This window comes from Gadus macrocephalus, chromosome 10 (genome assembly GCF_031168955.1).
Source record: "Gadus macrocephalus chromosome 10, ASM3116895v1".
Lineage (NCBI taxonomy): Eukaryota > Metazoa > Chordata > Actinopteri > Gadiformes > Gadidae > Gadus > Gadus macrocephalus.
Genome location: NC_082391.1, coordinates 21718280 through 21734566, shown reverse-complemented (window position 1 = coordinate 21734566; position 16287 = coordinate 21718280). Strand labels below are relative to the sequence as shown.

Sequence of the window (16287 nt, the reverse complement as noted above, 5' to 3'; positions counted from 1 at the left end):
TCAGAAGGATCACCAGAACTGCCTTCTCTCATCTGAGAGTCGTGGATCGCAGTCAACGTCAGTCAACCACAGCGGACGCGGAGACGCTCCTCCATGCATCGACGTAATGCGCTGATCTCTGGTTTAACCCACTCACCACGAAAAGTCCCCAGCATGCGCAGAACGCCACTGCTCGACTTCCAACTTGTGTGTGTGTGTGTGCGTGTGTTTATGTGTGTAATTGTGTGTGTGTGATTGTGTGAGTGTGTGTGTGTGTGTGTGTGTATGTGCGAGTGTGTGTGTTTGTGGGTGTGAGTGATTGTGTGTGTGTGTGCGTGTGTGTATGTGTGTAATTGTGTGTGTGTCCTCGCATGTGTGTGTGTGTGCATCAGTGTGTGTATGTGCGTGTCTGAGGTCTCAAACATTCTCTTTACCTGAAATCACATGATGCCAGATGACATAACATCGCTTCCTCCCTGAGAAGTTCAAACGACTTCCTCATCTGAACTTCAGTCTTTCTTAGTGAGCGGCCATGAAGATCTTTCTCTAGATCCACTTTAATCTATTAATAATTAATACATTGATTCCTTTTGATTTCCCAGACAAACTTGTTTCAAGAACACTTCAACCTCCGTTTCTACCCTTACATTTATACTTTTATAACTGTATAGCATATGGGCCGCATTTTTATCCCGGAATAGATAAGGTAGGCCGACAGTTTACTACCGTTTATATTGTCTTTAGGTTACTGGTATATAATAATGATCAACCAGTTTACTTACGTTTATATTGTCTTTAGGTTATTGGTACATAATAATGATCTCATCACGTATCAATTAAAGACAGAGTTTACTTTAGAGAATACAATGTTAGCTAATGTTTCACTGTAACCATTGCTTTACTAACCTGTGATAAGTTGAACACTGAGTTCCACATTCAAGTGATTAATTTGATGTTCAATATTAAAAGAAGGACGAGACAGAATTCCTGTGAATGTCCTGATATTTAAATCACAAGTTCAATATTTGTGCGTAGCAACTGGGGATTTCCAGTTTTAGAAATCCTCCTAACAACATGATGCTGGACTGTACCACTTTCACAGGGGGGTTCCTCCAGATCTAGACTTGGTTCCTATGGTTTAAACCACAGCTGGAGCCCTAGAGTAAGAGAAAGAGACTCATTGGTCACGCCTCCTCCTGATGCTAAATAAACGATTATTTCACGTTAATTAGAGGATACCATATCTATATGTTTCACTGGTTGAATTATATGTTAATATGATATGTGTTATATTAATCTGTGGTTCAGTTAAAAAGGCCAATGAAGTGATGGCTGAGTTGTGTTTGCGTCCAGGCCTCCGGTCTACAATGGATGAGGAGAGTGAGGAGGGGGGTCCTACCTCTAAAACCACTCTGTCTGGGGAACATGGCTGCCAGAGCAAAGCTAAGAGGTAAGAAGAGGATCTCTCACTGTCTGTGACTGTTGTCGATTCCAGAGCTCAGCAGTGATATATCATGACTCCATCATTAGTTTGAGAACAGCTGTGTGTGTGTGTGTTGTGTTGAAGCCCAGAGCAGCAGGAGAGAGCAAACTCCCCTGAACCCAGGCGTCTCTCCCTGAAGCGAATACGTAACCTGTTCAGAAAAAATAAGGCAATTCATAAACAAAGGTAAGAATTGATCAGATATCATAGAAATACAGTGTCTATCCTACATCCATAAACCCTTTTTTTTTTCTTGAAGAGTCCATCAGGAGAGAGCAGACTCCCCTGGACCCAGCTGCGTCTCCATGAAGAGTGACCACTTTATCGAACAACCTGTTAACTTTAAAGACGGAAGTCACCAATCTTCTGAGGAAAGGTGAGAATTCAGCCAATACATCAGGGCTGTTCAACTGGCGACCCGCGGATCATCTTGATCCTGCCCGCCGACCATTTGTCAGAAAATAATCAATCGGGATCAATTACCCCCAGGAGGATGCTGTTTCCGTGCCAGATTGAGAGCTAGTTTAATTTCCTCCAATAGGATACCCTTATGTCCAGTTAGCCCCGCCCCCAGGACCCGCCCTCTCTGTGCGTGGGCAAACGTCTGCCTCTGCTGTGGCAAAGCGTTTGGGACTCAAAAGAGGTTGTTAACGTTGGGAAGGCAAAAGTTAGACAATGAACCTCAACATTTAAACGAGGAGTGTGAAATATCAGTTCAGTAACGCAGGACCAAAGCCTGTGTGTTGGTCACGGCTTGGCACACCCAGCAATTTCACCGCCTTGCCTGTGTGAAACCGAGGGGGTAAAATTCCCCGTTCTTCATGGCCTTTTTTAATAATGAAGACACCCGCATGCAAGAATGAATTCCCGTCGGAGTGTAGGCTACAAACGCGATGAACTATTTACCAGTGCAAAAACGGCAACGTATTCTCTATTTTGCTGACCACATGTTATTTATCCCGACAAAAGCCTCGTAAGGACAGTTCCTCTTTGTCTTTCTCGTAGAACGCACCATCTTTCAACAGCTTTGTTTAATGCATTATGCAACTGCCTTCTCTCCCATGATGGTCAGCAGCTCACGGATTTTACTGTCTCTCCAGTTATCTACTCATGTTGATATCGCTGCCTTGTCTCTGTTGTAAAGACAGCGTAGCAACACCTCTACCCCTGGAACCACGAAGCCGGTTAATCACGTTGACATCAAAATTAAACCAACGTGTGTAGGGTTCGCGAGGGTCATTTGGGATGCTAGCTCAAGTGGGCAATTTACCTCGGGCAGAGTAAACGCGCGGACCATGCCGGGAAAAATACTATAACGGTCCTGAACCAGTGAGCAGAACCTCTCTGAACAACCACCAGAGGGGGCTATAACGGTCCTCAACCAGAGAACGGTACCAAAGCCTCCCTCCGTGTCGCATGGCCTCTTGGGCCCGATAAGAAACACTTCACAGAGTGCCCGCTGTAGAGAGCGATGATGAGCTGGAGAAGAACAGTCCGTCTTAGCAGTACCAATGTCCCATCACATGTGTGTGTGTGTGTGTGTTCTCCACAGACAACACCAGGAGTGGGTAATGGTTACCAGTGCTCAGTCTGAACAGCAGCCTCCAACAGAGCTCATCAAGGTGTGTAAATGTCGACCAAGACGTTTGACTTTTGCTCTCCATGAACATTAGAAAGCATCTCTTGTGGTACTTATAGTCTCCAGGCTTCCCTCCTTAGACCAGCGGACGTTAATCCAGGACAGATGCTTCTGATTTCCTCAGTTAGTTCAGAGTAAAGCTCTCCTTGATGTTTGTTTTGTTCCAGAGGGCTGAGGAGAACGCACACGCTTTTCTAGACAAGGAGCTGAAGAAGCTCTGGAGGGATCTCTTCTCAGATTACCCACAATGCTCAGAGAGTCGGAGGGAGGAGGAGGTGGATGGTGAGTACGAGGAGCAGAGGAGGCATGCCGTCGAGGGAGTGTTGGACATCACAATGCTCTGCCTGATGGAGATGAACGAGAAGGGACTGGCTGACAAACTGTTGAGCGGTAAGAGACTCTTGAAAACAGAAGAAAAAAATACACATTTTGAAGAGCAGTAGGAGATTATTATTTGTTCTTTTCAGACTAAATGTCAAAACAGACTTCAATGTGGAGACAATCTTTGGGGTTAAAGGGTTTGATCCAGATATGTAGTGTAATTGTTTGGGTATCATGTTAAGTGGTTTGATCCAGATATTTAGGGTTATATTGGGGGTATCAGGTTAAATGGTTTGATCCAGATATGTAGGGTTATGTGGGGGGATCAGGTTAAATGGTTTGATCCAGATATGTAGGGTTATTGTGGGGGTATGAGGTTAAATGGTTTGATCCAGATATGTAGGGTTATGTGGGGGGATCAGGTTAAATGGTTTGATCCAGATATTTAGGGTTATATTGGGGGTATCAGGTTAAATGGTTTGATCCAGATATGTAGGGTTATGTGGGGGGATCAGGTTAAATGGTTTGATCCAGATATGTAGGGTTATTGTGGGGGTATGAGGTTAAAGAATGTTAAACATCATCATCAACAGCACCAAATCATCCGACAACATCACCCCCATTCTCGTCCAACACACTGCACTTAACTAGTGTGCAGTGTGAACTACACTGGCTCCCTGTCCAACACCGGATTGACCTTAAAACCATTTGCTCACTGACAAAGCCCTCCACAACGTGGCCCCCACTTATCTCCCCGACCTCCTCCAGGAGGACAGGCCCTGCCTCTGCCTTCGTCATCCTCAGCTGGTCTTCACCGTCCCAAACTCCCGCCTCAGCACCGTGGGTGCTAGGGCTCTCAGCACCGTGGTTGCTAGGGCTCTGAGCACCATGGGTGCTAGGGCTCTGAGCACCATGGGTGCTAGGGCTCTCAGAACCGTGGGTGCTAGGGCTCTCGGCACCCTGGGTGCTAGGGCTCTGAGCTGCATTGCTCCCAGGCTTTGGAGACACCCTGACAACATTCAAATCTCTCCTCAAAACACATGTGTTTCCACTAACCTGCTCGCTGTAATGACCCCTACTTGTATCCCCGTTGTGCTGCTGTTCTTACCCCCTCCTACCTCGGTCTCCTCACTGCTGTTCGTACCCCCTCCTGCCTGGGTCTCCTCATTGCTGTTCGTACCCCCTCCTACCTGGGTCTCCTCATTGCTGTTCTTACCCGCTCCTACCTGGGTCTCCAACCTCATGTCTTGTTCTGATCATCCTGTTGGCGATGCAGCTCTTGCTGTTTTTGACTCTTGATTTTAAGGCAACCGTGGGTGTTATGAAAGGCGCCTTGAGATAAAATGTAAAGTTATTATTATTATCATTATTATTATTAATATTAAAGTTAAACTGCAGATCAACAGCAGAATAACTCAGTGGAAGAGAACACTATCTTGTTGTATCAGCATTTCACTTTACACAAGTTGCTGTGGAAACACAGAATAGTCCTGAACATTTTTAATCTATAACATGCAGTCTTTGTCACGACCAGCTTCTCCAAAAACTTGGAGTTATGAAGCAACTAAATATCATGAAGTTGATAATTTAACAGGAAATATTGACCTGGTTCCACTGATGTCACCATCCACTAACTGATGTCTTCTTTTGTTTTCCCATTTAGGATCTGCTGCTGTCGAGTGCCAACATAAAATCAAGTCTCGTTTGAAGAAGAAGTTCATGAAAGGTGTGTTTCAGGGAATCGCTAAAGCAGGAAAATCAGCACCTCTGAATGACTTCTACACAGAGATTTTCATCACAGAGAGAGACAGTGGAGAGGTCAACAAGGAACATGAGGTCAGACTGATTGAAACAGCTTCCAGGAAACCAGTCAAGGAGGAAACACCAATCAGATGTGGCGACATTTTTAAACCCTTACCTGGACAAGATAAACAAATCAGGACAATAATGACAACTGGAGTGGCCGGCGTTGGGAAAACCATCTTAACATATAAGTTCACTCTGGACTGGGCTAAAGGTGAAGCCAACCGTGACATTCACTTCACATTTCCCTTCACTTTCAGAGAGCTGAATTTATTAAAAGGGAAAGAGTTTAGTTTGGTGGAACTTCTTCATCACTTCTTTATTGAGACCAAAGAAGCAGGAATATGCAGATACGACCAGTTCCAAGTTGTCTTCATTTTGGATGGTCTGGATGAGTGTCGACTTTCTCTGGACTTCCAGAACAACCCGATATGGACTGATGTCACAAAGTCCACCAAGGTGGAAGTGCTGCTGACAAACCTCATCAGTGGCAACCTGCTTCCCTCTGCTTGCATCTGGATAACCACACGCCCTGCGGCAGCCAATCAGATCCCTGCTGAGTGCGTTGACATGGTGACAGAGGTGAGAGGGTTCACCGACCCACAGAAGGAGGAGTATTTCAGCAAGATATTCAGAGACGAGAAGCTGGCCAAAACAATCATCTCCCACGTCAAGAAATCACGCAGCCTCCACATCATGTGTCACATCCCGGTCTTCTGTTGGATCACTGCTACAGTTCTGGAGGACTTCTTCAAAACATCCCAGATAGGTGAAGAGACGCCCAAGACCTTGACTCAGATGTACAGCCACTTCCTGAGGGTTCAGTCCATACAAGGGGACAGGAAGTATCGATCGATGGCTGAAACAGATCAACACTGGAGTTCACAGAGCAGGGAGATCATTGTTTCTCTGGGAAAACTGGCTTTTAACCAGCTGGAGAGTGGCAACTTGATCTTCTACGAGGATGACCTGGCAGGGTGTAAAGAATATATCAACGAAGCCTCAGTGTACTCAGGAGTGTGCACCCAGATTTTTAAAGAGGAGTGTGGGCTGTACCAGGGCAAGGTGTTCTGCTTTGTCCATCTGAGCGTCCAGGAGTTTCTGGCTGCCGTTTATGTATTTTGGTCCTTCATCCACACTGGTGTCAATCTGCTCTCAGAAGAACAACCAACCTCCAGGAAAGATATACTTTTCCTCTACACGAGTGCTGTGGACAAGGCCTTACAGAGTGAGAACGGACACCTGGACTTGTTCCTCCGCTTCCTCCTGGGCCTTTCTCTGGAGACCAATCAGATTGTCCTACGAGGTCTTCTGGGACAGACACAAGGTAGATCACTGTTCACTCAGATCAAACAAGATCTGCTGAGAAAGACAAGTAGCTCACAGACCAACAAGGAAACCGTGTCTTACATCAAGGAGAAGATTGGTGGTAAACTTTCTCCAGAGAGAAGCATCAATCTGTTCCACTGTCTGAATGAGTTGAACGACCGTTCTCTAGTGGAGGAGATTCAACAGTTCCTGGCATCAGGGAGTCTCTCCATAAAATCGCTCTCTCCTGCTCAGTGGTCAGCTCTGGTCTTCATCTTACTGTCATCAGAAGAGGAGCTGGACGTGTTTGACCTGAAGCAATACTCTGCTACAGAGGAGGGTCTTCTGAGGCTGCTGCCAGTGGTCAAAGCCTCCAAAACTTCTCTGTAGGTTCACTAATAATTTTTTTTACAATACACACAACACTTAATGCAAAATACTATTATATAAGCAGTGTTGGGAAGGATACTTTTAAAAAAATTTATCCAGTTACAGAATACAGAATACATGCCCAAAAATGTAATATATGTAACGTATTCCGTTTCATCACTCAATCACTCATCAATCACTCATCACTCACATTGAATGAGAGAGAGAGAGAGAGAGAGAGAGAGAGAGAGAGAGAGAGAGAAAGAGAGAGAGAGAGAGAGAGAGAGAGAGAGAGAAAGTTTGTTCAATCATCGTCATTTTATGTGTGTTTTCCAGCATACTTTTTATGTGGGTGTCTGTCCAAAATTCCCAGACGGTCCGACAATTTGCTTCGAATCTTGGATTTACCGCTAATAAAACAATAATTCCCATAATGCGCGCGGCTGAGCGGGTGCCTGTTACTTCCAAAGAGGCATTATGCTTTGTAGAACTGGATCGGAGCGAGGTGCATTCGCTTTCATATCTCAAGCGAACCGTACCAGGGTTTGTTTGGAAGCTAACCGAGACCAGCTGTTCAGGGAGGTCTTGGTCGGCTGATTTGGTTCACATTGAAGTGAGGTGGTTGCATTCACACCAACGCAAACGTACCGAACCAAGGAGACCAAACTCGTTTAGTGCGCACTAAATTCTGTTGAAAAATGACGATACTTCCACTGAAACAGAGGTATCGTCATGTAATCCATTGATTTCAACAATGTAACTGTATTCTAAATACCAACTATTTAAATTGTAACTGTAACGGGATACAGTTAAATATTATTTGTATTCTGAATACGTAACGCCGGTACATTTATTCCGTTGCTACGCTATAACATTTTAGAATATACAAAACATCTCTGCAGAAGTACTATAACATGTATTAGAATACAATACACAATATACATAGTACTACAATAAAAAGTAATATTAATGAACAAAACCATTTTCAAACACTACAAAAACGCAATATTATACATTTTACAGTCAATATTGAATAGAAATAAGGATCTAATGTATTGACCAGTATATTATTAGTTAAATTGAGGAAACATCTCTGGTTAAAGATTTCAACACAAGTCTGTTTAAACGTTAAAAGCAAAAGATTGATTAAAATTGAATGATTAAATTCATTAATGAAAACATTATAAAGAAAATATGTTAATCACAGTTCCTACATGTTCTGTTTATTTTGTGTGAAGGCTGGATAGCTGTCATCTGTCAGAGGGATGCTGTGGAGCTCTGGCCTCAGTTCTCAGCTCCAACTCCTCTAGTTTGAGAGAGCTGGACCTGAGTACCAATGATCTGCAGGATTCAGGAGTGAAGCTGCTCTCTGCTGGACTGGGGAGTCCACACTGTACACTGGAAACGCTCAGGTCAGTTTTACTCAATGGTCAAACAGTGACACTACAAGTTCCACATCATAGGACTTTGAACAGATTTACCTCCAGAAAGTTAACAGGTCTAAATAAATAAGTAGAATATGTCCTCTCAGGGCTCAAGACGTATTTTCTACTTGTGGTACCGGTGCCACTAACTTTTTCATATGGTGGCACCCTAACAAATGTTGTCGCACCCCTTTATTAGACTTGAACATTTCCTTGGTCACCTACCATACATCTGTGTCCATTTATGTGAACAGATTCACTCACTTCAAATAAACCATTTTCCAACACTACAAAAACACTATTAAATATTTTACATTTTACAGTCAATATTGAATATAAATAACGATCTAATGTATTGACTACTATATATTAGTTCAATTGAGAAAACATCTTTAGTTAAAGATTTCAATACAAGTCTGTTTAACTGTTAAAAGTAAAAGATTGATTAAAAATGAAAGATTAAATGAATTAATGATGAAAGTAAAAGTGATAAAAATAATAATTTAATCACAGTTTCTACATTTTCTGTTTATTTGTGTAAAGGCTAAATGGCTGTCATCTGTCAGAGAGATGCTGTGAAGCTCTGGCCTCAGTTCTCAGCTCCAACTCCTCTAGTTTGAGAGAGCTGGACCTGGATACCAATGATCTGCAGGATTCAGGAGTGAAGCTGCTCTCTGCGGGACTGGGGAGTCCAGACTGTACACTGGAAACGCTCAGGTCAGTTTTACTCAATGGTCAAACAGTTACACCACAAGTTAGACATCAGAGGATGTTGAACAGATTTACCTCCAGAAATTTAACAGGTCTAAATAAATAAGTAGAATATGTCCTCTCAGGGCTCAAGACACATTTTCTACTGGTGGCACAGGTGCCACTAACTTTTTAATTTGGTGGCACCCTAACAAATGTGCTCGCACCCCTTTATTAGATGTGAAGATATCCTTGGTCACCTACCATCCATCTGTGTCCATTCATGTGAACAGATTCACTCACTTCAAATAAGTTGTTAATATTTTGATTGCACAGGGGGACTTTTTCTGTTTTTACCGCCAGTGCCTCGACATCTCTTTCCTCACCAACCAACTCTTCATCCTCCGCCTCCTCAATCAATTACCTATTAATAATAACCGGCTGCTGATTGGATAATATACTCAAATTAGGATTTATTTTCTTCTCTCTGTCATCCAGAATAGTGCATTTCTTCACATGCTCTTGAATAGCGCTAGTGCTTCAGTGACATTTCTTTGAAACTTTGCACAAAGTACAAACCACTGTTTTAGTTTTCTGATCAAAGCAGTGTGTCTTCATTGGAACTTAAGTGGGTCGTCTTTCCCAATAGAGCGATCACACCAGCGTCGCAATGCAGCCGCGCTTTAACTCCCAGCACTGAACTAAACCTTGGCAGTTTGCGTGCATCGCAGCGCCATTACCACTCATTTTATGAAACACAAGACCTCAATCTCATTCTATTTGGGTTGCCATGACAGTAAAAGGTGTACGTTGGATTCAGTTTGTTAATGATGTTAAAATGTGTATGTTACATTACATTCCTATTATACTCACAATCATGTAGTCAAACAGTAAGGTAACCTTTACAGTTGTTTAGTAAAGTTGAATGAGTGAGGTATTTAAAGGGATATTTTCAGGAGTTTTGTTTAAACTGTAGTTATCTGACCTCTTGGTATGTTTTAAAGATCCTCTGTATTGACATTTAGTTAAGATAATAAAAATGGCTCATAACAAATTTAAAATAAAACATTAATTGCTGTTCCTAACATTTTCTGTTTATTGTACGTAAAGGCTGAATGGCTGTCAACTGACAGAGAGATGCTGTGAAGCTCTGGCCTCGGTTCTCAGCTCCAACTCCTCTAGTCTGAGAGAGCTGGACCTGAGTACCAATGATCTGAAGGATTCAGGAGTGAAGCTGCTCTCTGCTGGACTGGGGAGTCCACACTGTACACTGGAAACGCTCAGGTCAGTTTTACTCAATGGTCAAACAGTGACACTACAAGTTCCACATCAGAGGACAGTTATTTAACTCAGCTTATAACTCAGTACCTGCGATGACCACATTCATGACTTTGGTATCATTGGAAATGTTAAACCTTGTCTTTTAGGTGGATATTCTAATACATCCATATGCATGCAACTTTTCCAATTATAAATATGAACACAATACAGTGAGATATTATGATGTTTCGATAGTTAACCTTATGTGCTTTCGTAAACATTGCTCTTGCTGCTTTATAAACAATATTTAGTTATATTTAAAGTAGAAATAATTTCTAAACTTGTTCTGAATTTATTAATTCAAATATTAATAACAAAGCAGGAAGAATACAGTGGAGACAGGAAGCCAAAGTGAGGCACATAGCTGCTCAGAAGAGGAAGTGTGTGTGTGTGTGTGTGTGTGTGTGTGTGGGGGGGGGGGTTATTGTAAGTCACTTATCTTAAATGTATTTTAAATTTAACAAATACATTTTAAATTCTAATAGATGCGACTGAGTTGTTATGAGCACTGCTTCATACAGCTTATATGAGTGACTTACACCGTTAGTTTAGTATAATGGAGCATGAATCACAGGAAGGAGCCTTGGGGGTGTGCAATGATCATTTGATTTGTTTTCTGACATTAAAATGTCACCTTTTTGGGCCATCACCAGTTTGCACCCCTGATAATAATACTTTTGATCATATTAGTGGTTTCCCTGATTTAATCTATAATTTAGATGGTTGTACAATCTAACCGGGTTCTAGGTAAAGGTGATGCTTTAATCATGTGAAATATAAAGGAGCCAAAAGTCCTGTCCTCTGAGCGGATACAATACTGATGTATTATGTTGCCTTTGAATACCCGCTTGTTTCCGGTAAGGCCTTCATCCACGGATGGCGCTGTTCAAATGGTCCCAATCGAAATATGGTGTGGTTTAGAAAACCTAGCGTATTATGTCTGAGAAGCTTTCGTCATCATCAACCGCTGGCTAGACAGAGCTCCACACATCCACAGACACCTCGCCGCCGGTGTCCCTTCAGCAGGACTAGGAGTGCTTCATAAAAGGCACTTCTACGTCACCAAAACAACAGACGTTCACAAGCCTGTTGGCCGACAAAAATAGGATTTTACACTTGTGTGTGTGTGTGTGTGTGTGTGTGTGTGTGTGTGTGTGTGTGTGTGTGTGTGTGTGTGTGTGTGTGTGTAGCTTGTCTGGCTGCCTGGTCACAAAGGAAGGCTGTGCTTCTCTGGCCTCAGCTCTGAGCTCCAACCCCTCCCATCTGAGAGAGCTTGACCTGAGCTACAATCACCCAGGAGACTCAGGAGCTGCGCTGCTCTCTGCTGGACTGGACACTCTCAGGTATGGAGAGGACAGCTCACCAGTCAGGGACAAAGTCTCCCCTCAAGGATTCAAGCCACTGCTAGATGAAGTGGTTTGAAAGGCAGCTTTAACTCATGTTGTGTAGAAAGTGATGAGACAGCAGATGATGAAGGTGAATGTTTTAACATGCTGCTCTCGCGTTGTTTCCCCCCCCCCCCCCCCCCCCCCCCACCAGTGTGGAGCACGGTGGAGTGTGGAGGCTGAAACCAGCCCTAAAGAAGTGTAAGTGTTAGTTCAATTTGACTATTGCGATGGAAAGTCCATCCATACAGCAGGAGATCACGTCCGTTCATTCAAATGTGGACTTGTGTGCATCACTTTTCATACACGAGGCAGACTCAAAGTGCCTCACATACAATAAAATAATAAAATAAAATAGATGAGTAAAAGAAAACAAAGGAAAGTAAAAAAAATGCATACATTAAAATAAAATAATAAAATAAAATAGATTAGTAATAAAAAACAAAGGCAAAGTTTAAAAATGCATTGTTGAAAGTGCAGTGCATTTAAGATTTAGCATTAAGCTAAAGCACGCGTAAAAGTCTGCAGTCTTGTTTTAAAAGTGGTCAGACTTTGGGAAAGTCTTAAATCCTCAGGGAGTTATTTGTTGCATAGTAATTAAATCTTGCTTTCCCATTTTCCGTGTTTACTCTGGGGATAATTAACAGATTGGTCTCAGAAGATATCGTATAAGCTATCATCTGATATGATTTAGTCTTTCTATGTTAAAGATGATGATGATGATGATGAAGAATGGTTCAGCAGCTCATCATGCCTTGTTCTCTCCGTCAGATGCCTGTGAACTCACACTGGACCCAAACACAGCCTACAGACGACTCTCTCTCTCCGAGGACAACAGGAAGGTGGAGGTGTCTGGATGGGAGCAGTCGTATCCTGATCACCCAGAGAGATTTAAATCCCAGTACCAGGTGTTGTGTAGAGAGGCTCTGACTGGCCGCTGTTACTGGGAGGTAGAGTGGAAAGGAGAAGTTCAGATAGCAGTGACACACCGAGGAATCTCAAGAAGAGGATGGGGGGACTGCCTCTCAGGCAACAACAGGTCCTGGAGTCTTTATTGTGATGACGGTGATTACACTGCCTGGCACGACGAAATTAAAACAGACATACGTGTCCGCCCCGCTGGCTCTACCAGAGTAGGAGTGTTTCTGGACCGGCCTGCTGGCACTCTGTCCTTCTACAGAGTGTCCCCAGGTGGAGGAGGGTCCTCAAACACACTGACACTCCTCCACACCTTCCAGTCCACCTTCACCCAGGAGGACCTCCTCCCGGGGTTTATGTTGTGTGGGTCCCCTTCACCCTTCACAGCTGGCTCCAAAGCTTCTCTGTGTAAGTTATAGACTCTCGCTCTCCGTCTCCTCATCTCTCGGTCTGAGGACACACGTGAACACTCACACACATATTGAAACACACACACACACACATGCATGTATAAACGGATCCCAAACAAGCAAAGGGCGTCTCTTCATCCCTCAACCATCCCCTCACTACTCTTCCTTTGCCTTGTCTTGTTGATTATTGATTATTGGGTGGTCATCATTGGAATATATAGCCTACTATAGATGGTTTAATTATATGTGTATATTTAAACAGTAAGTCCCACAAGTAGGCCGTTGCTGTTGACATGGTCATGGTCACATGATGGAGTGTTTGTCTCATCCAGTGTTTTCTTTTGTTAATTTAATAGTCTGATTGATAATTGTTGCAGTGTATTATTTTTTTTAACATTTCGCACCCATGTTTACATGTTATAAAATTAAAATAAACATTGCCCTGATGTACACACAGTGTTGTTTCGGGTTTTTTAGTCACAGAGGCAGCGTCATTTTTTTTCTGTTTTGGTGTCACCGGATCCACCCCCACTCTGCGATCCAACACCTCACACTTTACAAATTAAGCACTGCTGACACACACACACACACACACATGCACACACATGCGTCTAAACACACACGCGCACGCATACACACATGCATATACAAACATATGCACACACACACATATACACACACGTGCACGTTTTCTTGCTCTTCTGAAAGCTGACATAAAAGGAGGAGACGTCAATAAGATTAACTAAGCAGGTTTTACAAAGACTATATTTGGGAAGATTTTCATAGCATGACTTTTTCTTGGAGTAAAATACATCCTATGTATAAATCTAAAATGTATTAATTGGTGATTGGGTTTTTTGGAGTTATCCTGTAGATTTTCCCATACTGTGTCCCAGCAAATCTCTCCCTCATCTGCAGAGAAAATATCCCTACTCCAATCACTTTCCACTGCTAAAGAGATATGAGGATTAGAGATACAATTATAAACTTTAGAAGCCATCCCACGTTTCTGCCCTTGTACAGCAAATAATTTATGCAACGGATGTGTTAGGAGTGGTACTCCCCATGGGACACCATAAGGGCCCTATTTTAACGGTCTGACACGCAAGTGAGAAGCGCCAAGCGCAAGTAGCTTTGTGGGCGGTTCTATGGCGATGTCGCTAGTTTACCGGCGCGAAAAATGACGCTTGCGCCCGGCGCATATCTAAAAAGGGTTGGTCTGAAGCAGCCTAATTACCCGTAGGTGTGGTTTGGGCGTAACGTGCTATAAACCAATGAGAGTGCCAGCTCCCATCCCCTTTAAGACTGACTGCATTTGAATCTGACGAGTTGATATTTTGACAGCGCGTCTGCAGTCTCCGATGAGACAGTTGCACATGAATTTCAAACTTCTAATGGCTCAGTTTATGGCCAAATAATATGGCCTTATTCACAGATGGAATAAGGTTTTCTTCCACAACTTTGAATACTGAGTCCTATTTAATGTGGTTCTATTTAATGATACACGCAATACATTATAAACATCGTTTCTTATCAGTATTGTATGCATTATCGTTATCGACTTGTGTTCCTAATATGCACGTGCCCCCCCGTTAATATCCATTGCCGTGGACTGTATTATGCGTTACGTGTTTAGTTTGCGTGTGTTTAAACAGATGGACGCACACCCGCATTAATTTATTCTTTTTAACACTCACTCGCGGTAAAACAATGTTTTCTCACGATCAAATACTCATCAATCCTAAAAGTTACATACCGCTGTATCAGCTGTTCTTTCCCAAATAATTTACCAAGAATGTTTGGCTAGATAGATGAGAGAAGCAAAGTGTATGCGCGAGGTGCACAGGCAACATTATGCATGCGCCCTTAAAATAGCATCTGAACAATGCCCCACTGACTTTAAACCAGGTATTTCCTGGTTTGTGGTGCAAGTGGTTTCTGAAACGTCAAAATAGCACCAGGGAACGTTTGCACCAGAACACGCCGCCTCCTTTCGCAGAGCCGCCCCTTGGGGCGCAAGATCATTCCCTAATTTACCGACGCGTGGAGCAGGAGGGAAAAGAACGCCCTGCGCCAGTTGCAAACTAGCAACGACACATGCGCCAGTGATTAAGTCAATTGCCCCGGATGCAAGATAGGGCCCAAAGAATATGATCTCTACAGATTCATGATGCCTCAGTGTTGATTGTCTGATTCTAGAGCCCAACTGTCATCTTGTGATCTTGGTGCATCGGATAATGTTGGCTTGCTGTTTGCTTGTGATTATAATCCTCATTCTAATCATACATTGCAGGTATGTGAGCATAATAATACCACAGCACATTCGACACAAGAACTCATGTCACGACAGGTTTAAGAGCATCCCCAGCGCTTTGATGGAGAAGTTTCAGTGTGCAAGATCTCCCATATTGATTTGAAAGTACATTCTAATTTTGATTGTTTCATTTTAATAGTTATAGTAGGCCTAGAGATATGTATACATTTGGAACCAAATTAAAAGTATTTGCATGGGCATTAATGGTTGTCGGATGACTATTAAAACATATCATGTGGTGTCCACTGTGAATCCTCTCAGATGTTTGGTAGTGATACACAGTTCTCTGTTGTAGGACAAGAAAACAGATAGTTTGAACTATGCAGCGTTGGAGTTCAATGGCAGAAAAACCAACGGAGGGAAGAAGAACAGTGAAAGGACTCAGGAGAGTCTGTATTCTGCTGTGAGAGAAACCTGCCAGTGAAGTCCATCATTAATAAACTGCTCTCTTTTGAAGAAAATTAAAAGAATATTACAAATAAATTAAGTGAACTTTCTCTGTTCACATACACAAATATCGCCGTTCAGGTTCAGTCAGTGATGGGAAATGTGTGTCCATTTCATTGTTGGTTTCTGCCAAACCGCCGCAGCACATCCTGTTGATACCTGCAGCCAGGTCCATAAATGCTCACGCGTTTTGGTGGTGTGTGTCAGACAGAGACAAGGCCAACCACAGCCCTCGCCTCTCAGCTCCTCTGCTGCTCTAGTCCTTGTGCTTTGTTTCGAACCCAGTGGTAAAAGAAATAGCAAGAAAGGAAGTGACCCTGAAAGTTGTTGTCTAATCTAAACTGGACGAGGACACGCAATATTAATTTGGGCTTGAACACACAGCGTCTTTGTTTCCTCTAACACGTTAATCCTTAAATGGCCAACATATCAAAAAGGTCACATCACAAATAATAAGAACGACTTCCTGACAAGGGA

General features: G+C 42.9%; 1 protein-coding gene across 5 annotated transcripts; it reads left to right on the top strand.

The window, feature by feature from the left end:
* Positions 1–485: 485 nt before the first annotated feature.
* LOC132466437 (NACHT, LRR and PYD domains-containing protein 3-like) lies at positions 486–13499 on the top strand. 5 transcript variants are annotated; one of them, XM_060063684.1, is made up of 13 exons: positions 486–685; positions 1333–1429; positions 1547–1648; positions 1722–1838; positions 3015–3084; positions 3269–3491; positions 5086–6919; positions 8141–8314; positions 8870–9043; positions 10127–10300; positions 11527–11679; positions 11876–11922; positions 12493–13499. In XM_060063684.1, the coding sequence occupies exons 2-13, from the start codon at positions 1347–1349 to the stop codon at positions 13056–13058; spliced, it is 3717 nt and encodes a 1238-aa protein (XP_059919667.1). In that variant the 5' UTR covers positions 486–685; positions 1333–1346; the 3' UTR covers positions 13059–13499. The 5 variants fall into 5 exon arrangements, with proteins under 5 accessions (XP_059919667.1, XP_059919668.1, XP_059919670.1 ...); XM_060063685.1 differs by having other exon boundaries at positions 486–1141; XM_060063687.1 differs by lacking the exon at positions 8141–8314.
* The last annotated feature ends 2788 nt before the right edge of the window (positions 13500–16287 follow it).

Bases quoted from the DNA above. Each gene is read 5' to 3' on its own strand.
- LOC132466437 (XM_060063684.1), top strand. From the start codon at position 1,347: ATGGATGAGGAGAGTGAGGAGGGGGGTCCTACCTCTAAAACCACTCTG. The intron at 6,920-8,140 runs GTAGGTTCACTA...TTTTGTGTGAAG, and splicing joins AAAGCCTCCAAAACTTCTCT to GCTGGATAGCTGTCATCTGT. The intron at 11,923-12,492 runs GTAAGTGTTAGT...TCTCTCCGTCAG, and splicing joins GAAACCAGCCCTAAAGAAGT to ATGCCTGTGAACTCACACTG.